We start from the raw sequence: 25,003 nt of genomic DNA, 5'->3' as shown, positions 1-25,003 counted from the left end.
GGCCCCGCCACCGGCCGGCTCCTCACCGCGGCCCCACCGAGACCTTTCCGCTTCCGGGTCACACCGGCGCCACGCGCTCGGTGACGCCACTCCACCTCGGTCAGCGCACGCGCACCACAGCGGCGGGGGTGGGGGAGGAAGCGCCCGCCCCCCCAAGCGGAAGTGCGGCCGCGCAGGGGGAAGGAGGAGGAGGAGGAGGAGGAGAAGGGAACGGGTGCTGGCGAGGGACACTAGACCGGCGCCGCCGCGTTTCGCGCCGCCATGTCGGCGAAGCGGAAGGCTGAGGCGCTGATCCCGGCGGAGGAGAGCGATCAGCTGCTTATCCGGCCGCTGTGAGCGCCCTGCCGCCGCCGGCGGGGGTGGGCGGTGGGCTGCTGCGGGGCGCGGGGCCGAGCTCCGGCCTCCGCGGGGGGCTGGGCCCGAGGGGCGCCGCGGCCCGGCAGCCGGCCGCAGCCGGCGGGGCGGAGCGGTGCGGTGCGGAGCGGAGACACGGCCTGTGCGGGGCGCTCGGGGCCGCCGCCGCGGGGCTGCAGGCGGCGGCCGGCGCTCTGCCAGGCCAACGGACCCCGCGGCGGGGTGCCCCGGGCAAGGGGAGCGGAAAGGGGCACCGAGGTGGCCGGATCCGTGGCTGCCTTCATCCCCCGCGAATTTTAGCCGCTGTCTGTTCCCGGGACGGGTGAGCCTGGAGTTCCCGGGACAGGGGTCGCCCCTGTGAAGGGCTGTATGTTAGAAGAGCTGCGTCTTCTCCTTATACAGTCTTGAAATGTAGTATGAGCAAAAATGCAAATCCATACCGGCAACAGGCTTTCCTTAACGGGAAAAAAAATATGTCGCTTTTATGTAGTTTGGTAACACTGTGGTTTTAGTAGTACTTTAACTTGCATTTTTTTCTCAAAGATGTTAGTACGATTTGAAGGTCTTTCCTAGTAGCTTCRTAACGGTTGTCTTCTGGACAGCTTGAAGATGCTACTTCAAGCTTGTTTAGCCTAAGAGAATTTGTTATTTAAATAAGCTTCCTATTTATCTTACATCTAAGTATTTTGGGAGTCCAGTGTACAAGCATACAACAGAAACAAGAAGAGACAAAAATCATTTTCTAAAACTGGAATCCTTTTTCTTGCAGGGTAGGATAGAACCTCATTTGCATTGCAATAAATATAGCTGTTCAGTTACTTTAAATAACTGAGCTGAAAAGTACACAGAAAAATAATCCCAATAAAGGCATTTAATGTTCAGATCAATCCATAGGGTATGTGCTGTTTTAATTTTGGTGACTTTGACCTCTTTTTGCAGAGGTGCTGGCCAAGAAGTAGGAAGATCATGCATTATTCTGGAGTTTAAAGGAAGAAAAATAATGGTAATTACTGTATGAATGTATTTGTGCATTTATGTAAAATAAATCCAGATTCCAAAACAGAAGACGTGTCTAAGTGTGGATTCTAAAATCCAGTTTTGGTGGAACCTAAGCCTAATCTTTACTTAAAGTTATGGATAAACACATATTTGTTCTTCTTCACTTTTTCAGCTGTTTTCTCAGGTGGTAACTGAAGTGTTGTATATATACTGGTTCTTGTATACTCACATATTGTTGAAGTGTGAATGAAGGCTTGCTTAGGTACAAAACTATAAATAAAGACTGGGATCTGAAAATGCCTTTTAAAAGGTATTATTCAGTTTTCCCAATGGAGATAAGTCATCTAGACAGACATCCTAAATGTGAAATCTGATGCTAAAAGCAGTGATTGAGGAAAATATACTTTTCTATATGATACTAAAGGTTGTTAGTCAGTATATTGTAAACCAAAATGTAAGAGGTTTTTTTTTTTTTTGATACGTTTTGTTAGAAGCTTTAACTTTCATTTTTCAGCTTGATTGTGGAATCCACCCTGGATTGGAAGGAATGGATGCTCTTCCTTACATTGATTTGATCGATCCTGCTGAGATTGATCTTCTCCTAATTAGCCAGTAAGTGGCATCTAGAAGAAGAACAAATGCACTATGATGCTCTGAGCAGTATTCACCTCTGATTTATTAAAGACAGGTTGAAAGTAGCTGTTATCTAGATGTTAATGGCATGGCAAAATATTTAGGTCAGTAGTTTCCACCTTTTTTTATTAAGACACTAACAGCTCTCTGAGCTGACTGTGACGTCTGACTTTCATATATCCTAGCCTGTTTTAATGCCATATGACAGCTTCTAAAATGTGTTTTCTACATAAAACTGTTGAAAACTTTTGAAAAGTATTAGTTGCATTTTTAGCTTTATTGGGCTATGAATGAAAAAGGTTCTCATAGACTTAGGTAAGTTTTGGATCAGGCTTAAATATGGCTTATCAGCTGAGAGGACAGTCAATTGTACATACCTTAACTAGTCATAACCAGTTTTCTATAAAATACCGTGATTTGGTGATATATGCGTGTTCCACCTGTATCTCAAAAGTACTTCATTAAAATAAGTCAGAAGTGAGACCAAATAAAATCATTTTAGTAGTTCATGTTTTAATCCATGGTGTCCAACTTGCAAACTTAAGATCAGCTTCGTTAGCTTTCTTCTGTCTTCTCAGAAATTTATTGTGTTCCTTGTTTCCCTTATTTTTCCTCCCTCTCAGCTTTTATATAAATTGCAAAAAATGTAATTCTGAGACTGTATGAGTAAAACCTTTGCAATTAATGGACCATTTCCTGCACTACTCTTACCTTTTCTTTGTTTTATTTCTAGTCACTAATGTACGGGATCTAGACCAGCATAGGTAACAATGAGGTTGAAAATTCTCTGTTTCTGGATTTTAATGGCACTATGTTAATTCAATAAAGTGGTGAATTATATGGCACTGTATTGTGTAATGTTAATGTATTAATTGGATTCGTATGTCTATTTTAAGTTTCCATTTAGATCATTGTGGGGCTTTACCATGGTTTTTGCAGAAAACAAGTTTCAAAGGAAGAACATTCATGACGCATGCCACAAAAGCTATTTACAGATGGCTTCTTTCAGACTATGTCAAAGTCAGGTAAGTAGACCCATTTGTTGTCTTTTTAACTCCTGCATTAATTGCCTCTGTATATCCAATAGGAAAAGCTATTCAGTACCATGTATTGGCAATGTGGGGTGGAGCTTGTTAGACATCCTAAAGGACCATTCTCAGCTTAAAAATGTAGTTTCTTTTTATTATCCCTTCTTCAAAGGTGTTTCACTTAGTAAGGTGAGTTTAGTAGTAATAAGGCTTTTGTGTTTTTGTTCTCTCCAGGAGGCGTTTGCTCTCTGATAGTCATACAGTAATTAACTAGTATTATGAAATACAATGTCAATGTGAAGTATTTCTGTGCTTCATGCTAAATATGGTGTGCTTTGTATATACACACAGTTTATATAGAAGAGAAGTTTGTAGCAAAAGTGGCCTTATGCAGCCTCTTACTTGAGATGATCATTTATCAGCCTAACAAGTTTTAGCATTTATTACTTGTTGCTAGAATTAGCTTAAGACAAAGCAGCTGAAGGTGGCTGGATGAACCTGGATGTTGCTGCAGGTAGCAAGATTAGAACAAGATTAGAAGTAACAAGACCTCTTTCTATCTCATGGATTTACTGTGTCTCTAAAGACATATTTTTTTTTTCATTGATAAGAAATTGTTTTGTTTCCTCTCATTTTCATTTCCCTTCATGGACCTTTTATCTAATCATGTACCCTTCCCTCCCCCCTTTCTTAGCACACTTTTTCTGCTCTTACACTTCTTGCCATTTATATTTTTTCTTAAGCTTCACAGAAGCAGTCCATCTTAAGCCCCTAAAGGTACAACTCACTCTTTAGGACAAGGTCAAATTAAAGTTAATGCAGGCAAGGGCACAAAGAGTGCTCTGTTGCTTACTTTTTTTTTTTTTCCTTCTGCTATGTGCCTTGAGCACATCTTTTCTAAATGAATGAAACAGCCCTGAACATACCTGAACTCAGCAGATTCCAGCTTGGGCCAGAAACCTGAAACGGTGCTCTTTCAGCTTGTTTGTTCTGGGCCAATGGGAATAAAGAAAAAGTGTCCCTTCCCCCCTCCCCCCCTTTTTTTGTTTGATCGTCATCTTTGTTGGCACTGTTATAACCTATGTGTAAGAGCAGCTGTTGATCACACTTCTCATCTTGAAAAATGCACCCCAAAGACCTCCATCCTGGCCTGGCAATCTATTAATGCTTGTATTTGTTAGAAAAATACAGAGCAGATCCTGAACTTTAAAGACTATTGTAGTATGGCCGTTCAAAAGACCTTTTAACTTTGCTTAGGGGACCTGCATTAGAATCGCTGGGCCTGACTTCTAATGTGGACGACTTAACATTTCTGAATGGGAGTCTTATTCTCAGTGGGGAAGAATATACCTGGAAACTTTTTTTTTTCCCCAGTGGTTATCTAATCTAGGCTGGTAAAATTAGCTGATATTTAGCCATTTCATTTATATCTAGTAATATATCAGCGGATGACATGCTATATACAGAAACGGACCTGGAAGAAAGCATGGACAAGATTGAAACTATCAACTTCCATGAAGTGAAAGAGGTGGCAGGAATCAAATTCTGGTGTTACCATGCAGGCCATGTCCTGGGAGCTGCCATGTTTATGATTGAAATAGCTGGCGTGAAGGTACTTTCTTTTTGGTATATGGTTGAAATCAGGCCTGAATTCTAACATAGCCACTAATTATTTCTTACTAGCTTTTAAGGCCCGCCACTGTGATTGGAACTGTCAAACAGGCTTGGGCGAACAGAAGGGAGGCCTTGTCTGAGAGCATATATTTTGAGATTGATTAGAATGAATAAGTAACATCTGTGTATTGAACCAGGTGGCATGTTTGGGTTTTATGGAAGTGAGTTATGACTCAGACTCAGAATTGATTAATATTTGTCTTTCTTGCTGGTCTGCTCAGAGGTAGCTGATAGTTGAGGCAGCCTTACTGAGGCTACATTTTAGCAAAATATATAAACAGGTGCTTGTTTTTCCAATTCTGCTTTACCATGTCTGCCTGTCTGGGTACTTAAATGCCCTTCATCAAAGTATGTGAGTTATATTTTTCTCATAACACCCTCATGCTAAAGTACCTAAAGAAATAGAACTATTGCTAATTTTAGGCACAGAGAAATGAAATAAGTCATCAGATAATCACAGACAGTGCTGTGCCAAAGCCAGATATTTGAAACAAATCTCAAGAATTGAGTTCAATACATTAGTAGGAAAATCAGCATTTCTTCCCTCCACCCAAGGAAATGTTTCATACACCCTTGAAGAGGGGAAGAGAGATGGTTGTCCTGAGGCTTGCTGACTAGTGGACTTTGTCCATGGCATATAATGATTGAGATTCCAGATTTAGTAAGTGTAAAAAAGCATAGGAATATAACTGCATTTACAATGATTAAAATAAAATACAGGCATCTTACTACTTTTCTTGCTGATCAAGACTTGATGGAGAAAGAAATTTCCCTATTACTATGCCTAACCCGAAAGGATTAGGTTTTAATGTCCATTATTTTCTTCGCCCTCCTGTGAAGCAGATGAGGAATGAGATAGTGAATTACGTGTAGACCGCTTACCGTCTGCTGCTCACCACACATTTTGTTCATGTTTCGTCAATGGAATAAGGGTTGGGTAAAACATTTTCAGTTCTGAAACCATCATTTAGGGCTCAGAGAACTGCCTTCCACCCTGCAGTTAAGAATCCATTAAAAAAATCACTGATGGGAGTAAAATCAAGTGCATTTGCTGGTTTTCCTGATATAAAGGGAACATTATCATGCTGTTTGGAAAATCTGCTAGATTACAGGCTTTTGGCAGGGGGAGAGGGGGGGAAAATATCAGAAAATCTTAGAAGGATTTTTTAAAATAATTTTATTGGATTATTCATTATGTTTGCATTCTGATATGCAAACTCTTACCTACTTTGCACTTCTGCATAGTATCTGTTGTGTTTTCTGTTGATGTTGATTTTTACTTCTTAATGGCCAGTGTATACCTGCAAAATGCTGAAAATGCCACCTTTGTATCCTGAAGGAAAAATTGCAAAAACCTTAATAATTGTTTATCTAGTTTTGTTGTGATTAAGGTAGTGCTTGAAATCCCTTTACTCACTGTGATTTAAATATCTGTATAGTGGTACTGATGAACTAGTATTGTAAGTGCTGAGCACATCAGAAAAGTCTTTAGTTGAAGTACGCTTGACCTTTTTATTATAAATTCTTCGAAGTTATCTTTGCTAAGAAAAATATCATTCCTATACAACACCTTTTTAAAGACTGTGGACTTGATTACCTGTAATCAGAGTAACTGCTTTTCTTTCTCTCTCTCATAGCTTTTATATACAGGTGATTTCTCAAGACAGGAAGACAGGCATTTGATGGCAGCTGAGATTCCCAATATTAAACCTGATATTCTTATAATTGTAAGTTTTACAAAATTGTTTCTTTAAAACAGTAATTAGGTATGCATAGGAGTATTACTTTAATTAGAGCTAAAACGCAATGAGAAAGCTAGTGGCGGTTTAATGGTAATATGCAACTTGTTTTACATATCCCAACACTTGGATAGCATGGGTGTTCACTCTAACAGTTCTTTTCATTGTATTAAAAATTTTTTAAAACTTAATTGTCATTTATAATACTTGTCTAGAGGTTTGAGAAATTTCATCACAAACCTTTTCAAGACTGGGCATTTACCTGGTTTCCACTAGTGTTAACTAGGTGTAGCGTACAAGGTTCAGTGTAGCCAGATACCTTTCTATAACAGATCTTAACCTACTTCCAACTATATTTGTTGAAAACTTGCCGTGGGTGAAGATGTAAGAGCCATTCCAAATTTTTTTCTTTTGTTTTCTGGGAGAAATTATTTTATACTGAAGCCATGTTTGGAAAATTAAGAGCTTAGTGGAAACTTTAAAAGAAATTGTTTTATTTGGAAATAAGTAATGGAAACTTTTAGAGCAGTGCTTAAAATTATTTCTTTATTATGGCTCTTCTAAGTGCTTTCTGTAGTAGGTAATTATTTCATTTTAAATCACTTCAAAATATTATATTTTGTGTAATTCCTTTATCTTTAGACTAGGTGTTTCTGAACCATGGTACACATACCATGAGTGATCTGTGTTAAAGTGGTAACCCATTCAGCAAAGCAGCAGCAGCATTTCCAGTTAGGAAAATAAGYGTGTTAAAATTGAAAGCTCTTTTTAAAAAAAGAAAAAAAATCAAAAGTAATAATTCTACCCTTTTTGCTGGCAGGGTCTGTCTCTCCAAAGTGTTGGAAGTGGCTTGTGGGGAGGGAAATGTTGGTTGTATGTCTTGGTATAGGTGGTTATAGAATTTCGAGGGTTGTCTGTCCGTTCCCCCCCCCCCCCCGATTTTGTAACCCTGAAAGCTTCATGTGTACAAGGTAACGGCATACAAGCAGGTGCCCTTAACTGTGGGATGGAAGTTAGGTTTCTCTATGGTGGTAACAATATGTTGGTCTGCGTTTTCTCACCAAATTCAGAGGAGAAAATTAGGAATTGGTCTCTGTGTCACTACTTTTAATACTAGTTTTCTCTATACATAGGAATCCACCTATGGTACTCACATTCATGAAAAAAGGGAAGAGCGAGAGGCAAGATTCTGTAATACCGTTCATGACATTGTAAATAGAGGAGGTAGAGGTCTTATTCCTGTGTTTGCCCTAGGTCGAGCTCAAGAACTGCTTTTAATTTTAGGTATGTATCTTCCCAGTTCCTCTTATAAAAGGTATGTAAAGTTAAATGAGAATGTTTTCATGAGCAGTCTTTAGGTATAATAATTTTTAAACAATCCTTTACCAATTTTTCCAGCATGTTAATTACCTGAGAATATGTAATATTGTTTGTCCAGATATTTAAACAAAAAACAAAACACACAATCTTTTCAAAGTGCCCCTATAAGAAAGGCAGCTCTGCTTTGTGAGATAGAAGAGACCTAGAAAGGGAAGGGGATGGTTTTTAATTTGCAGGGTAATACATGCTTGACTTCTGAATCTTGTTGAATAAGAATTTCAGCAAATAGGGAGTGTTACTACAGACTGAAAAGTAAGTTATTAAAATATGAATTTTTTTTTAAACTGTTTTGCTAGAAAAAGGCATGTTTTATTCAAAAGTTTCAGTAGCTTTTTCATTTAATTTACAAACCTGTATGAAGAAATCTTTTTAGGGAAAGTTGAGAAGACCTTAACAAACACTTCTGGTATTTCTGAAGTAAACATGATAAGGGGAAAGCAAATTAGGCTTTGTTAAGAAGGGGGCAAATGGGGAAAAAATTATAATGATTGTAACAAGCCATCTTCACATAAAAAGTATAAATAATTATTACAAGGTACTTCAGAGAAAACAGTTTTTAAATAAATTATTTCCTGGCTTTTGTTCTTCCTCTTGGCACATCTTATTTGTACTATTTGCTTGATTTTTGACTTGTCTTTTTTCTCATGCAAATATTAGTGTGATCTAAAAGTAACTATCTCAAAATGCTTACTTTAAGGGGTGTTGAATCTAAAATGTTACCTAAAATACCTAAAATTCTTTGCATTTTCCATTTCAGTTTAGATCAACATCAAAAACAGGTGTTTGTTTTGAAAATGTGTTATTGATCTATTCAAATGTTAATAAGTTTGGACCTAGATGTGGGGTAGTACTCAGTATTGTATAGTAGGATTATTTACATCTTATTGGCATTGATCAAGTTTGTTTTTGATAGAGGATGTTAAAAACTGAGCATTTTAAATCTCATGTAACCATTAGTTTGTAATTCATCAATCTTTTTTCCCTATGTGTAGATATTTAACTGACTTCATAAAGATAGGCTTGAAAATACGTCTGCTACAGCTAGACACATAATTAGATGTTTAATTAGTTAGAAAATGCAATTGCATCATATGCCTACACAACTGAACCCTGCAGGCTTCTGTGCTTGTTTTTCTTCCTTCCATAAGCATCCAACAAAAAATAAAATACTGTATTATGATACAGAAAATTATTATGACGGGTGTGATCTTTTAATGTTATTTTAAGTCCTGCCACTGCTTACCTTTCATTGGTGTTTTTCATCTTATATTTGAGCTTATTAGAATACTCATGACAGCGAGCTTCTCTGATACGTTCTGAAAAGCTTTATCTGCAGATCAAAGCCGTATCATATAAATGTACAAATATAGCCACAAGAACATAACGCTCTCTTTTGATGATTGTTCCCCAAATACATAATATAAATGTGCTTTGTGCTGGCAGAGCTGTATCCATGTGGGGCAAGGAATAAGTAACATTTGTATAGCTGCATTCAGACCACTTCTTTGTGTTTAATAAAGAACATAGCTGCTGTCACCAGTGGCAAAATAAGTTGTGGCTAGTGGGGGCTTTTCTCCTATTTTGGTTCAGCTAAGCTTGTAAAATGTAACTGTGATATACAGGAAGCCAAGCTTTGTGCCTTAAACTCTGCAGATTTATTTTACAGAACTTTGATATAGCGAATTCTCACTAACATATCTACGTACAGATGTTCCTAGCTGTAGACTATATAATTAATATTTGACAAAGACATTTAAGCCTTCTTGCAATGGTGTTATAAAACTTTATTGTAATAAATGTAGATTTATTACTGTGTAGTAGCATGCATACTTATACCTTGTGGTTGAAATTGGTGATTGTTTGGTCTGACCTGCCAAAAACATCTGAGGTTCATCTCGTTTTTTCTTCTAATTAGAGCTGTATGCCTTTTCAGTTGGCATTTGTCTTTTCTTCTTCGGTAGGGCAGGTAAAAAGTCTGTGGTTTTGATTTTCTGTAATAAGAATGATAGAAAAATTGCTGAATTTTATTGTACAAAAAATACTGACATTTTGGAGATAATGCTGTATTTATTATATCTTTTTTGTTTTGTTTTGTTTTTAGATGAATACTGGCAGAATCATCCTGAACTCCATGATATTCCTATATACTATGCGTCCTCTTTGGCAAAGAAATGCATGGCAGTTTATCAGACATATGTCAATGCCATGAACGACAAAATCCGCAAGCAAATAAACATCAACAATCCGTTTGTTTTCAAGCATATTAGTAATCTGAAGGTAAGCTTGAGAAAGGTTGTTTTGCAACAGAGAAAGAATGATAGAATAGCTCTTATTTGTCTGAATATTTTGAATTTCTATTATCCTAATAGTTCAGATAGATTAATTACAGCTTTATATCTGTTATGCCACTATTTAGAGGGCTGGTTGAGGAAAGCTTATGCCCCAACAGTGCTTCCACTATAGATCCTTATACTTATGGACTGCCCCTTATGGGCATAAGTAGGAGGAGCTTTCCTAGAAAGGGCTGTTTTTATGAGGATGGGGTATAAGCTGTGAATGTAGGGCTATGCTTATATCCTGTTCAACGGTGTGACTAGGCTGTCCTTCATTTAAGTGAGCTGTCATAACTGATATTCTTACCGTTTGTCACCTTAGAGTATGGATCACTTTGATGATATCGGCCCAAGTGTTGTGATGGCTTCGCCGGGTATGATGCAGAGTGGCTTGTCTAGAGAGTTGTTTGAGAGCTGGTGCACAGACAAGAGAAACGGAGTAATTATTGCAGGGTACTGTGTTGAAGGAACACTTGCTAAGGTGAGTTGCTAATGCACCACAATGTTCTTTAATACAAAGTCGTGTGCGTGTTGCATTAAAAAGAATTGGCCAGTAGCAAGTGCCTTGGTTTGAGCTTGCTAGACAAGAATATTGTTGTCAGGTAGGCAGAGTTATGTACTCAATGTATTTGGCCAATGCTAAATGAAATATATACAAAAAAAAGCCCTTGCATATAACTATTTCCAGTAATGGTATGCAGAATGATCTTTCCTAGGAGCAGTTATCTTGTCTCAAGAAAGTGATTGATATTTTTATTCATCTTTATACTCCTGCCATTATCTAACTCTTTGGGTGGGGAATCCTGACCCTAATTCTAAAGGGGTCAGTATTAAATTTAACACTGCTGACATGTCAGGGATCAGACTGCCTTGCACATGTTGTGCCACTGTCAGGTTGTAGAGAACGAAAACCTTCTTTACACCTTTCCACAGCTAAGGGCAACCACAAYATCCAGTTTTTGCCTTTAGAGTCACAAATCACACACTTGTTACAATTTCAGTGCAACTTGTAGAGAGGTGTATGTGGAAGAAGAATGAAATGCCAAATCTGCTGGGGATGCAAAAGATGAAATGGTGTGTGTTGTGTGTTTGTTTTCATTCATGGGTGCGTGTTTTGATTTATTTATTTTTGTTTTGTTTTGTTTTCATTACTTGGCTCTTAATAGTATTTCTTTTTTTTTCTTTTTAATGTAAAGCATTAGTTGTATTACATCTGTAAGAGGCTTTTAAATCTTTTTACTTAAAGTGCTTTTTCTTCTAGCACATCATGTCTGAACCTGAAGAAATCACAACTATGTCAGGGCAAAAACTCCCACTGAAGATGTCTGTAGACTACATTTCTTTCTCTGCTCACACAGATTATCAACAAACTAGTGAGTTTATTCGGGCCCTGAAACCTCCACATGTGGTTAGTATACATGCTACTCATTTCTCAAGGGTGGCATTCATGAAACCAGTTCACAGCCTTGAGTTGTCAAGGCAGGTATTGGTGTCTAGCAGGAGGCAGCTTCCCTATGCTTTGAAAAGTAACAGGTGGAGGTTGTAACTCTTTTCATGATGTTGCCTTAGCAAAGTAAAGATGAACTTGCTCTCATTGCTGTCTGCATGTGCGATATCTGGGGATGAGTAAAGGATGTCTGGGAGCAGTAAAGGACCAGAATTTGAAAATGAGGACTAGGATTTGAAACTTAGTGGGATTGGAGGAGAATCAGTGTGCAAGCAAATTGTAGCAGAAGAAAAGAGGATTTAATTTGATAAAGAAACTTGTGAGCTTAATGAATGTACTTTCTGAATTATGCATTTAGGTTTTTTTATATAGACAGATATATCTACATGCAAACAAAAACTTAAGGCTAACTGTGATTTTTATAGTAGAACTTAAATTTATATTTTCATTTCATAATATAACAATTTGTTCATGCATTATAAGTGAATTGAAATCTATATAATACATCTATCTAGGTCTTTGAATATTGCATAGGATTTAAAAGCAAACAGAACTGCATATAGTATAGTTGAGCTAATGTTTCATATGTTGTGACCTCATGAAATATATGTTTTTATAAAAGATGAGGTACAGGAAGGCAGTTTTCTTGGATAATGTGTTGACAACTCTGTTTTGAAAGAGAGTACGTTACATTAACAGGGAAACCATCTTTCCTATAGATTTTAGTTCATGGAGAGCAGAATGAAATGGCCAGGTTGAAAGCAGCATTGATACGAGAATATGAGGATAATGATGAAGTTCATATAGAAGTTCATAATCCTAGGAATACTGAAGCCGTGACATTGAACTTCAGAGGAGAAAAACTTGCTAAGGTATAAATTTAACACTTCGTTGTCTGTGCCACAGTATTTTTCTCTGTGATAAAGACTATATGTTTTCTTCCAAGTCTCTCTTTTTAACTGGTTTCATATTGGATTCAGATGTTTTCTGTTTATGAGCTGTATATTATGGATTTTGATTTGAAACTATTTATTGGTTCAATCTGAATTAGAACTTTAGTTTAGCCATTGTGTTTCTGAAAAGGTTGATGAAATAGTACTACATTACTGTAGTAATATACTTGCTCTAATTGTATATTTACTCTCCCTTTAAAATAAAATCCACAGAGAAATCTGTAGTTCATCTGTTCAGCTTCTACAATAATATAGAATCATAGAACAATTTCTGTTAGAGGGGACCTTGAGATGGCATCTAGTTTCTGCTCAGAGCAGGGCCAACTAGAGCGGGTTGCTCAGGGCCTTGCACACTCCAGTTTTGAATGTCTCCAAGGATGAAGACTCCACAACCTGTCTGGGCAACCTGCTCCTGTGTGTCATTACCCTCAAGGTGAAAAAATTTCAGGTCTTTCCTAGAGGTATGAAAAGCAGGATTAGAGTGGAATTTCTTCCCAAGTTGTGTGTAAAATGTAGTCTGCACATATGCTTTCTGTGGCAGCCATTGGTGCAAAAACTTCATTGGCTTTTTACATGTTAACTCTTCCAGTCTTTTTGCGTGTGCTGCATCTCAAAATGCTTTCTGTTCAGGGTTACTCTGTGTTTCCTTTATTTTCAGAGTAATCTCTTTATTGTGTTTGTATTTTCAACGGAGCCTGTATTTCATCTCCATACTGAACTTCAAGGTATCAAAACTTCAGATAGCCTTGTTGCACTATATATGTTTTTATTTTCAGGTGATGGGATCTTTAGCAGATAAGAAGCCAGAGCAAGGACAGAGAATTTCTGGAATCCTGGTTAAAAGAAATTTTAACTATCATATCCTTTCTCCTTGTGACCTCTCCAGTAAGTAAAGATAGTAATATGCTCAGTAGGTAATTGAAATTTATTGTATCCTTCTTTTGTCATTAAACAATTCCAGATGAGGGGGTTCTGTAATTTTATTTGACAAGTAATTAGTGAACCTCTTAGTTTTATTTTGGTACAATTTTGCCTAAAGTTGTCAACTGTTGGAGTGAGAGACAAGACATTCAATTCATTGTTTGCTGAAGTTTAAAATGTTTTCTATTTTTTCCTCTAAAAGAAAAGGAGCAAAATTGCATTCGCCTTCTGGTTACTTAAATCCTTCGTATAAAACATGCCAGTGAGAACAGAAGAGGGCCTTGACCAATTGTCCTGCCAGTTTCTAAAATGTCAGTAGTTTTTACTGTAAAAAGATGCAGTACAGTGAAAATATATATTGCTCTTATGCTATTTATTATTTATTATACAAAATGATGTATTCTCAGAATACAGGAAACAACAATTAAATGGGATGGTAAGGTGAGAAGAGTCTGGGAGAAAGAAATTCTGTTCTAGTTCATTGTTTGTCTCTAATGCTTATGATAAAATACAAGCTCTTGTGGGTGTCTTAACCACAAATTATTTGTCTTACAAAAGACAGTAGACCCTCCCCCGCCCTTAAAAACTGTCCTTTTCAACCCTCCGTCTTAAATGTATTTGTGCCATTATTTCTCTGTAGTGACAATTCCTTTTCGGGGGGGGGGAGGGGGGGAAGTAAGTTTAAAGGAATAATTCTTAATACTTTTTAAAATTCTTTTCAGATTACACAGACTTGGCGATGAGCACTGTAACACAGACACAAGCCATTCCATATACGGGCCCTTTCAATCTGCTTTATTATCAGCTACAAAAACTTACTGGTGTGTATTTGGGAAGAAATGTTCATGATTTATAGCAATTAACTTTTAAAGCAACTCGCAGTCTTCAGGGGACTTTTGAGTGGACACTGCTTTGCTTTGCCAGTAACCRAAGTACCATAATTTGTTTCATATTTTGCAACTTTTAATAGATTATGCAGCTTCTGCCAGATCGAGTTCATGAGTGTGACTCATCCTTTTTTGTGGGATGCTGCTGTGGTTGTAATATAAAATCATGAGCATATGGAAATGCAGAGTCTCAGCCCCAAAAGTGAGTGCTACTGCCAGTCTGATGCAAAAGTTATTAATTTATCTTTTATCTCCAGCCCCAAAATAAAATAAGTAGTTCCATCCAGCTAACAAAGGCAAAAGCTCTGTCCTCCTCTGTGACAGGCAGCCTCTTCTGTGACTACCCAAGGGGCAAGAATCTAGCCTTCCTGGTTTTGGGGTTTTTTTGTTTTCTGAGACAGAAGTCATTTAAATCTGCCACTAGGGTGATCCCCAGTGTCTCTGTCTAGCTTTCTTACAGAATAGGAGCAACTCCTGTCCTGGTTCATTAAAGGCATGTACACTTTGCAGGATCCCTTCCCAGATTTAAAGCTCAGGATTTTTTTTTTTCTTTCCTTCTTTAATGTCAGAATCTAATTCATATCACTAGTGAATAGAACAACAATATTTGGCTGGTGCTCAGGTCTCATAGCCTGAATGCTACCTGGCATGCAAATGCTTTTGTTTTATGTTCTGTGCTTATGTAAAGTAAACATTGGGTTATCCTCTAGGGGTAATGGCGGAGCTGCTTAATTCTGCGAATGGAGCACTAAATTTCATGTTTGTTTTCTTTTCCACTGGTACACTTAACTGAGCGCCCTAAGCTATCAAACCATGAGAATCCAAAACAAGTAAAATGGTCAACATTACATATTAAAAAAACCAAACAAACCTAAACAAAGAAAGTAGTAATATCAAGTAAGGGAAGAGAGTATGCACTTCAGTCTTAGAAATGGCTTGTGAGCTGCTGTGAGTAGTCATGATAATAACAAACAACCGCCTGCTTCCTTAAAATGAGCTGTTTTCTCATGCAAATAAGGTACTCTCGTTTTCAGTATAATTTTGCTGTTGCTAACTGTTTGTTGCTRCTTCTTAAGGTGATGTAGAAGAAGTAGAAATCCAACAAAAACCAGCCTTGAAGGTTTTCAAAAATATTACTGTGATCCAGGAACCAGGCATGGTAGTGCTTGAGGTAGGTGGGTTTTTTTGGTGGGGGGGGACTGTTCTGCTCTCCAGTTTCTGAAAAATAGCATTTTATAGGTTCATGGCAAGTTACATGTTGGAATTATTAAATACTTATATGTTGGATAATGAGTAGAATGAAAGCTATAACAAATTTTCTCTTGAGCTATCATCTTGTATTGATGCATGTTGTTTCACTGATGTATGAATTCCTCACTGTAGTCGCAGTCATGTTTTGAGCATCTTGATGCTGATATTTGAGGATAACCTCTGCCAGTTCCTTTTCTGCAGCAAGTCAAATTAATTGATAGATTCAATGCTGATTTTTCTTTGGCAAATAGTAATTGGAAATTATGTCAAAATGTTCCTTCCTTCTCCTCCTCCCCTCCCTTTCCCCCACCATCTAAATAGTTGTAGTAGTTAGTAATTATTTCTTAAATGTGTTCAGAAACATTTAACAACTTGAATTTTTTATGAGAAGTTACAGGAATATACCAAGTTATAAGTAGCTTAAAAATTACTTAGTGTAAAATGTATGACAGTCATTTGAAGTTAGAATTCGGAAGAAAAAAAATGAAAAGAATTCCATGCATGTTATGCTGGTTTTCGGTGGCATTATTCCCAAATTATGGGCCCAAATTCCGAACTTTTTATCTTCCAGTGGGTGGCAAATCCTGCTAATGATATGTATGCAGACACCGTGACAACAGTGATACTGGAAGTTCAATCAAATCCCAAAATACAAAAAGGTAATAAGTTAAGTGTTACGTTTATTTAACTGAGGCATTTCTTCTTAATTTTTGATACAGAGCTTAAAGGAGATATTGCAATAGATTTCGTGTTTTTGTGTTTCCTTGTTTTACAAAACTTCTTAGTGAGTAAGATTTGCATAGGATTTGCTACTTAAAAACAGGACTGCAACTTGATTTTTGTTATTTATAACACACTAACTTTTTCTTATATGGCAACTTATGGCTGACTGTAGAAAATACAACCTTATTATAAAATACGTGAAATAGTTTACATACAAAAATCTAAAGGGAGTAATATTTAACTTAGGTAATGAATTCATGGTACCTCATCTAAACAGTTTAGTGTCTCATTTGAAAGTTATGATTACTGTTCATGCGTGGTATTCCTGCGACTGTATGACAGAAAGTAGTAGGTAATGCTGGAAAAAGTGACTAATTTCACAGTTTCACTTAGGCAGACCCTGTGAACAAGGAGTGTTACTGGGTACTGACAGCATTATCAGATACTGGTTTTGGCATTGCTGTCCAAGTATCACAGCAATTTTATTGGGATTACTAGTGATGATAGTTTATATTATTATTTGTTCCACTGCTTTGGTTTTGAGTATATATTTTACTGTGCTTAGAATCCAGAAGAAGTATTGAATATTGGGTTGGCATCTCTTCTGTGACACTGAAGATAAATGTTGGCAGCTTGGCAGTGCAGTACTGCAGATAATTTAATGATAATCCATTTATCAAAAAAAAAAAGTTCTATTTTGTAGGGTTTTAAATCACTTTTTCACCACTACCTGCATCTGTGCTAGGAATATCCATAATTATTTCACTTACTAAAGATCTTATTAAATTCTGCCTTCATTTACCCTTGCTTATCTAGTGAAATCAGTGGCAGTTGGGTATACACCTTAGAGCATTATTTGTCTTCAATTTGGATGTAGTCAGGCAAGCCAAACGCAAAATYCTGTTCCCAAGGAGTCATATAAAAGTAATCATGCCATTTATTTTTCTGGCAAAAGGGCAACATTTAAGATGTGACCTTGGGATTAATCTAATTTAAACTCATGGGCTGCATCTGTATTGCCAGGCAGCCATGCTCTCCGACCCTCGCCAGGGCCCCACTGGCACAGGCTGTGGCTCCCTTCTGACCCTGGTGCCTGGTTTTTCTGTGTGTGGAAACTGGAGCACTGGCGTGGAGGTGATGGAGCCCTTCTGACCTGAACCCAGGGCACAGCCAAGCTGTGCACCTGAACCCAGAAGCCTGCAAAACGGTTTCAGGTCCTGTGCCATACATATCGTCCCTTCAGCCCTTGAATTCCCTGTTAACCCAGTCTGTGATCAGCTTCCTTTTAGCTAGTTCTGGTCTTTAAATTCTGTACTAATCCACACCTTCTCATCTTACAGAACGACATGAAAAATTTTAGGTATCAGATCCTCTACTGAAGGCCAGTAGGCTAGGTCTACAACGTTTCCTTAAAATWACTGATCATTTTAAGTTGCTAAAAAAGACTGATAATGAGGAGTTTAGCTTGATCTCTCCTGTGAATCCATGTGGCTTTTTATTCCACTTCCATATTCCGTATTTAATAAAGTTTTYATTCCAAACAAACGTGGAAGGTGTTAGAACTATATGGACAAACAGGTGTTTATTTTCCCTGGGTTACTCCTTGTGTCTCTTTATTATTATTATTTTTATATATATACTTATGTATAAAATAGCAATTACTGTTTCTTAGTTGCTTAGTCCCACACTTGACTCAACAAATTTGTTTAAAAATTCTTGCTCCTAAGTTACATTTTCACACAGCAGTTCTTTCACTGTTTTGGGATAAAGGTTATCCATTTCCCTCATCTAAGCAAATCCAAGTGTAATTTTCTTATCTTGGTTGTGACCGTTTTCAATATACATATTCTTATCAATCCTTCTAGCCTTGCCCTCATGTTCTCTGCTGAAAGTAAACCAAAATATACATTTCATTTGTGGGTGGTATTTTGACCTCCTCGTTTCTTATATTTATGTGGCTGGAAAAACTTTTACATTTTTTTGCTGATTTATTATTATTATTATTATTATATCTGACTTGGCTTGACTTTTGGCAATTCCCACTTTATCTGTACAAGTTTCTAGTGCCAATATCTAGCTTTCCCCCCCCATCAGTTAATTTCTCTATTTTTATATGCCTTTTTGCATTATTTCTCATGTTGTTTCATGGTGGTAATTCTGTCAACTAAATCTCCAGCTTCTTCTTACTCTCYCCCCCCCCCCCATTTGGGATAAAAAACACATTCAAAGTAGCTATTGCACTTATATGTTTCAGAGTATGTTCATGGGATCATGAGTGATTGAATTTAAATATCTTAAGTTAGTTGTTGCTCAGTTGAGCATATGCCTGCTCTTACTCTGTGCCCAGTATAAAGTTGTTTTGTTTAGTAGATTCTCTACTGCATCTTCTGCATCTTCTCTAAGGGATGTTAAATTTTTAAGATGTACTTGCTCAGTCTCTTGCAATCATGAAGTTCTTCAAAGAATTGCTAAGAAATTCTTACTACCATTGTGTTCAGTTCAGTCTGAACTCTTCAGCTGACTTAGAAATCTTGAAAACTAGRTTTTAAAAAGTCTTATTTTAAAATAGTACTTTAGTTGCAGATCTGTCATCAGGATAATTTTAATCGGAAAAGGTAGTGATTTTCATGACTAGCTCTTCCTATAGACTTCTAAAGCCATTAAAGATCAAATATTTAAAAGAAAATTACTTGTTTTAAATTTAAACTATCTATTGATTTCTAAACCAAGTCTAAAAAGAGCATCATTGTTTTAATTTAATCTCTATAATGCTCTGAAACACATTCCAGGAATATCTGTGCCTATTACTGCTATTCACATTTGTTGTCCAGTTTTACTTTATGTATTCTCTGCATGCTCCCAGCCTCCATGATGCAGTATTATCCTATAAACAAGAGAAAGTGGAGGGAATATAAACAAATAATGAAAACAGATTATTTTCACTTTTAAGTAAAATAAATATGAGAAGTAATAAGCATAAACAATAAAAAAGAGAAATAAGTGAGAATTAAACTTAAGTTTTCTATTTTAGAATGTGGTAAGTAAAAGGAACATAAATTTGAAATGTGTAGACTTCTTGTTTAAACATTTTATACATATATCTTACATAGCTTTAGATTATTTTTCATAGAAATCAGTTAGGAACCAGACTGTATCAATTAACTAATCTTCCCCCCAGTCAAAGTCTGAAAATAAAATGATTTTTTTTCAGCTGTGGTACATAAAATTTCCAAAAAARTAGATATGGATGTGTATAGCAAGAGGATGGAGATCATGCTTCAGTAAGTTGACTTATATTTCTCTAAATAAAAATGATCAGTAACTGTTAATCAGATAAATATGGCAATTTTAGCACAATACAGTTTAAAGATGTAGTTATTTAAAATACTCTATACAAATTGACATCAGTCTAAATTCTGTGAAGGCCAGAAATTAAGGGGTAAGTAAAATATTCCCATTGTCATTAAAATTTTGAATCCAGAGGCCAGAAACAGAGCTGTGAACTGTTTGTCTTCCAAAACCATGCTATGATTGCTTATGAAAATACCATAATTTGAATCATGTCTGTTTTAAAACTTGTTCTGGTGTATGTTCTATTATTTAGGCAGAACTCTTATGTCTTTTGAAGTCAAAGGGATCCTTCCCTTTATTTATGATAAGATTTATTTCAGTAAAATCCTTACTGTTACATGACACCTGCTTTCATTAAAAAAAGAAAAAAATAGATCAGTATTTGTTAATTAAATTTGAGCGGGTTAAATAATAGTATCTGAAAGGAGATTCTGTACTGACAAAATGCCTTTGGAAGCCTAAGATTCATAGAAATAAAAACAGAAGATTGCTGTTTGGCCATGTTTTATACTTACAGGTCTTTGTTTTAGGGACATGTTTGGGGAAGACTGTGTAAGTTCAAAAGATGGCTCTGTCCTATGTGTCACAGTAGATGGAAAGACTGCAAACATTTCACTGGACACTCGGGTATGTACAGCAAAGCACTTTGGTTTATCTACATTATTTTGAGCAAAGATGTGTCCCTAGTTTAATAAACAGTGCTGCCTAGAATATCGTGTACTTATATACTAAGGAAATGCTTTTATACTTGGTATCAAAGCAGTTTAAACCTACTCTCATCCCATTAATGTCATTGGCATTCTCATCCGTTGATCAGTACCCAGTCTTTCTTAGAGAAATACTGATCCAACCTGCAAATTGAATTTGCTGAGTTTTGGTTATATAAATATTAGCTAGAGAGAGATTTCTTGGTTTTGGGGGTGTTTTTTCTTCTGTCATTCTCATTTTGAAAGAAAAACGGTATTTTTCTTTTCAGCAGGTCTRTATTTGTATTAAAATGAATAAAGATAGGATAGTGAAGGAAAAACTGAACTAAGCCACAGACTGTAATTCTTTTAGTGCTCTTAAAATATATAGGTTCTGGGCTTAATAACAGAACTATCACACAGGAGGAAAGACATTAATGTGTCATCCTTTTTTCAKTTTTATAATAAAAAAAAGCTACATTTAAAGGTATACACAGTACAGAAAAAATACAGGACCAATGAAGAAAGGTCTTGCAATAGACAGAAAAGTAATAGAAGACTGGGAAAAAAATATGTACTTCTTAATCAAAATATTGAGTTTCATTTTCATCTAACTTATGATATACACCATTTTTTTGAAGGTTTCCTCAGTGGCAGAAACCCTAAAGTCAGCTCAGCCACAACAGTGTGTATTAGTAATGCTTATTTTACATACTGTGTTGGCAATGGCAAGCTTGTGCCATTGTAAACCAAATTTGAAAAAGAATGACACAGTAGGTGAGGTTGGAAGGGACCTCTGGAGATCATCTAGTCCAACCTCCTTGCTCCAGCAGGGTCATTTAGAGCAAGTTGCTCAAGACTGTGTCCACTTGGGTTTTGAATACCTTCAAGATTGGAGACTCCACAACCCCTCTGGACAACCTGTTCCCATGCTCCCTCACCATAAAAAAGCTTTTCCTTGTATACAAATGGAAATGCCTGTGTTTCAGTTTGTGCCGGTTGCCTCTCATCCTGAGAAGTGTCTGGCTCCATTTTCTTTATGCCCTCCCTTCAGATATTTATACACGTTGTTGAGTCCCCCCTGAGACTTCTCTTTCCAGGCTGAAGAGTCCCGGCTCTCTCAGCCTTTCCTCATGTGACAGATGCTCCAGTTCTTTAATGATCTTAACAGCCCTTCGCTGGGCTCACTGCAGTATGTCCGCATCTCTCTTGAACTGGGGAACCCAGAACTGGACCCAGCCCTCCAGGGCTRAGCAGAGAGGAAGGATMGTCTCCCTCATCCTGCTGGCAATGCTCTTCCTAGTGCAGCCCAGGATACCATYGGCTTTCTTAGAAGGATCTGTCCTTCTGTATGCATTCATATATATCTTATAAAACTTACATAGCTATAAAATGAAAAAATGTCTAGTACAGATCTGACTAGATGGTGGGGATGTGTGAGTGTTTTTTCCAAGTGTTAACTCTTAACACAGTGCTTTTACAGTTAATGTATTTTTTAACACAGATGTCTGTATGTGTATGTACACTAGGTTGTGTTTAACAATGCATAAACAGCACTGAAAACATTATGTAAATGCATGTTTACTAACTATTTCAAATGTATTCTTTTCAAAATCTTCCTGGTTGCAAGAAGCTACTTGGTCAGAACAGTAACAAGTTAATACTGAAATAGAGAAGATACTGTCTTTGAGCTTAGAAAGTACACAGGGTCAAGAATAATATTATTATGTAATTGCTGCCTTTTGCTTTTTAGATAGAGCTTTTTAGATTGGTTTGAATGTCAGTGAACTTGCATTTAGGGTGTCCATCTTTATTTTCTCTATGAAGACATTTTTAATTGCTTTAATGATAAAAGAATTACTTCTGTTGTGTTTTATTCTGAAGTAAATATTATCCTATAGGTGTGGGAACATCACTGTGGAGACTGCCTGAATGCAGGTGCCTGCATCTCTGTGATGAATCCACACATTTTATAATATTATACATAATGTAATGTAGATGAATTCACAGATAAAATGAAATCTCCAAGGACTGAACTTTGTGTTTTTATTTGATATATTTTGTTTTGAATCAAATGTAATGTGTTTTACCTAGTATTTTTGAAACAAGTAATTAATCAAACATAAAATTCAGTATTAATTTTCTTGTTTCTCAGCAAGACTTCTGTAAGTCTTTACTTAATTCTTCTACATGTTGGTGGACTGTCTAAAAACCTATGGTGCAGCTGAAAGTTCATGATAACTTTCCTTTTAATTTGTATGACAACTGTAGAAATGTTTAATGCTACTCACAGATTATCTATTTTGCTTTCCCCTTATTAGCATTTCTCACTTTTTTTTTTTTCCTTTAAGGAATACAAAGTGCCAGTTGTTCTAACATACTTTTTTTTTTTCTCCTCCTCAGACGGTTGAATGCGAGCCAGGAAGTGAAGATGACGAATCCCTTCGGGAAATGGTGGAACTGGCTGCACAGAGGCTCTATGATGCCCTCAGTCCAGTACACTGACCTCTGTAGATATCTGGGATACATCAAAAAAATCTTTTTAATGTTCAATTTACTTGGACTATTTTTTAATAAAATAAATAAATAAAAATTTTCTTYAGTAAGTCAGATGTACCAACTTTCGGATTGTAAAACTGCTGAGTTATTTCAAAATAATGGATGAGCAATCTTATAGCAACTATATTTGTACACATACATCATAATAAAGTTAGCATATTTTCTTATGTGCACATACAACAAATAAGAAAAAGTTCTTAACCTGGTGTGAACTGACATGCTATCTAAAAGATAGAATTAGTGAAATTAAATGCAGCGAATTTTGCATTTTTGAAGTTTAATGAACAGTTAGAGGATGAACTGAATGCCTTGGGTTTGCATATGCCAATAGTCAAGTTTGTATATAATTTTGTTCTTGTCAGGAAAGCCTTTAACTTGTATGCTTATATCTGCTTGAAATCAAAGGGCCTTGAACACCTTTAGAATGGAATCTGTGTTTGCAGACTGAGTTGCAGACTGACCATGTATGGGGTCATTGTTTTGTTCATCTAGTATAGTCAATGACAACCTTCAAGAGAAGTCAGTAGGTTACGCCTGTAACAGCCTTAAGTGCAAATGGCCCCTGTCAGTAATTCTTTGACAGTAAGCATGCATCTGCTCCTGTTCTAGTGAAATGGTGTTTCTGAACAAAATGATATGGGATATCAGAAACTGCAGTATTTGGAGAAGAATTTCAAATAGAAATATGATAGTCTGAGTTAGCTGGGGTTATTGTCAAACAGTAAACCACTGAAAAAAAATGCCCCCATAAAGTGGGTTTTCCACAAAAGAGCATAAAGGTGTATTTGCCTCATACACACAACAAACTTTTTTCCTTTTCTCAATTGCTTAAATTGGCACGTGGTCTTTATAAAAGTATTAGTGCAATACATGTGTGTGTCAGCTTTCTTCTCAGAATGTATGTCATTGGCTAATTAAGAATGTAAAGACTTTACAAAGAGATTTTAAAAAAATCTCTTTAGAAGAGATAACAATCTCCTTTTAAGTCCTTTAACACAATCAGATTTAAAAGTTTTTTCACAAATCAATCAGTTTTCTATTCTCTGTGAATCAGTTACCTAGACTTGCTTTCTTTTATACAACCTGTCTTGCGGTATTGTTTTGCAATTGCTGCAAAGGGATCAAGAAGGTAACTGTTCCCCGTAGCTGTTGCTAATGTCATGAATAATTGTGCTTCTTGAAGGCATTAGGACAAATGTTGAGGTCATGCTGATTTATCTTTTATTTGAGAGCACCCTAATTTACCTAGCTAGGGGAAAAATCATTCTGAGGTAAAATGCTGTGATGCTGTTTTCTTGTTTCTAAAAGTAATAAGGGAGTAGGTCGCCAAAACTGTCTTTTCATATTTAATCTTTCCCAATTGAGCGCTTCGGCGTATTTGTTTTCAAAGTGATTCCTGGGCTGCTTCCTCGTGCACACAGCTGCTGCTGCTGCTGCCGCCGTGGTGGAAGAGGCCGTAACCTGCAGGCAGCGCGGATCCTCTCGGAACAGCCGGGGGATTTCTGAGGGCACGTACTTCACTTCCCTTAGTACCTCTTCTACAGAGGGAGAAAAGTAACAAAACATTAAAACGTTAGAATGTAACTAAGCCGCTTCTCAGGATTTTTGGTCATACCAAGTTTTATAGCTGCTGCCCCTTACCGCGCTCGGGCCAAGCGGCCGCCCAGCGGCACCGCGGGTGCGAGCACGAGGCGGCACGAAGACGCGACGGGCCCGGGCGCCCCCCCCCCGTCCCTGCTCCCGAAGGCAGGAGCCCCGCGAGGCCCCTTCTCTGCAGGCCTGGTCTGTTCCAGGTCACCCTGTGCCGCGTGAAGGCGCTGCGGCAACAAGCGCTAGGGCATCTGCCCTAACCCCGGTTACGCACTGCCGAAACGCGTCGGCGCAGCCGTTCGCTGGCGAACGCCGCCGTTGCCCTGCGGGGGGGAAGCGCCGGAGGCAGCACCCGAGCACCGGCCGCTCCCTTCTTGCCCGGGGCGTTACGGCGCTTAAGCGAGGCCGGGTTTAATTCCTGCTTGGCGGGAGGGAGCTGCAGCCGGGCCCTTCTGCCGCCAGCGTTGCTCGCCGCAAAGCAACGGGCGGAGGCGG

At 37.5% G+C, this 25,003-nt stretch overlaps 2 protein-coding genes and 2 long non-coding RNA genes across 6 annotated transcripts in view; 1 reads left to right on the top strand and 3 right to left on the bottom strand.

Moving 5' to 3' along the window:
- The window catches only part of ITGB1BP1 (integrin subunit beta 1 binding protein 1), a 20,417-nt gene extending 20,302 nt beyond the window's left edge, over positions 1–115 (bottom strand). Inside the window, exon 1 of the mRNA XM_026087819.1 lies at positions 27–115. The gene's annotated coding sequence lies outside the window, so the exon portion shown is untranslated. The remainder of the gene's footprint in view (positions 1–26) is intronic.
- Positions 116–171: 56 nt separating this feature from the next.
- CPSF3 (cleavage and polyadenylation specific factor 3) lies at positions 172–24,031 on the top strand. Of its 3 annotated transcripts, XM_026087813.1 has the most exons (18): positions 172–332; positions 1,294–1,357; positions 1,868–1,965; positions 2,883–3,011; positions 4,449–4,626; positions 6,326–6,415; positions 7,561–7,711; positions 9,909–10,084; positions 10,463–10,621; positions 11,402–11,548; positions 12,307–12,459; positions 13,317–13,425; positions 14,184–14,282; positions 15,425–15,519; positions 16,171–16,258; positions 19,534–19,603; positions 20,204–20,300; positions 22,763–24,031. In XM_026087813.1, the coding sequence occupies exons 1-18, from the start codon at positions 262–264 to the stop codon at positions 22,862–22,864; spliced, it is 2,076 nt and encodes a 691-aa protein (XP_025943598.1). In that variant the 5' UTR covers positions 172–261; the 3' UTR covers positions 22,865–24,031. The 3 variants fall into 3 exon arrangements, with proteins under 3 accessions (XP_025943598.1, XP_025943600.1, XP_025943601.1); XM_026087815.1 differs by lacking the exons at positions 172–332; positions 1,294–1,357 and having other exon boundaries at positions 1,877–1,965; positions 2,926–3,011; XM_026087816.1 differs by lacking the exons at positions 172–332; positions 1,294–1,357; positions 1,868–1,965 and having other exon boundaries at positions 2,960–3,011; positions 4,577–4,626.
- Positions 19,168–22,821, bottom strand: LOC112976498. Its single transcript, XR_003257038.1, has 2 exons — positions 22,741–22,821; positions 19,168–19,206 (listed from the first exon to the last, which is right to left on the bottom strand). It is a non-coding gene; the product is annotated as an uncharacterized LOC112976498 (long non-coding RNA).
- An 85-nt stretch (positions 24,032–24,116) lies between the features above and the next one.
- On the bottom strand, positions 24,117–24,997 carry LOC112976497. The gene is made up of 2 exons (XR_003257037.1): positions 24,783–24,997; positions 24,117–24,456 (listed from the first exon to the last, which is right to left on the bottom strand). It is a non-coding gene; the product is annotated as an uncharacterized LOC112976497 (long non-coding RNA).
- Positions 24,998–25,003: the final 6 nt, after the last annotated feature.

The sequence above is a fragment of the Apteryx rowi genome, unplaced genomic scaffold (genome assembly GCF_003343035.1).
Source record: "Apteryx rowi isolate R43461 unplaced genomic scaffold, aptRow1 scaffold_738, whole genome shotgun sequence".
In the NCBI taxonomy this organism is placed as follows: domain Eukaryota; kingdom Metazoa; phylum Chordata; class Aves; order Apterygiformes; family Apterygidae; genus Apteryx; species Apteryx rowi.
Note: the sequence above shows the minus strand (reverse complement) of the source record. Positions and strands in the feature narration are given on the sequence as shown.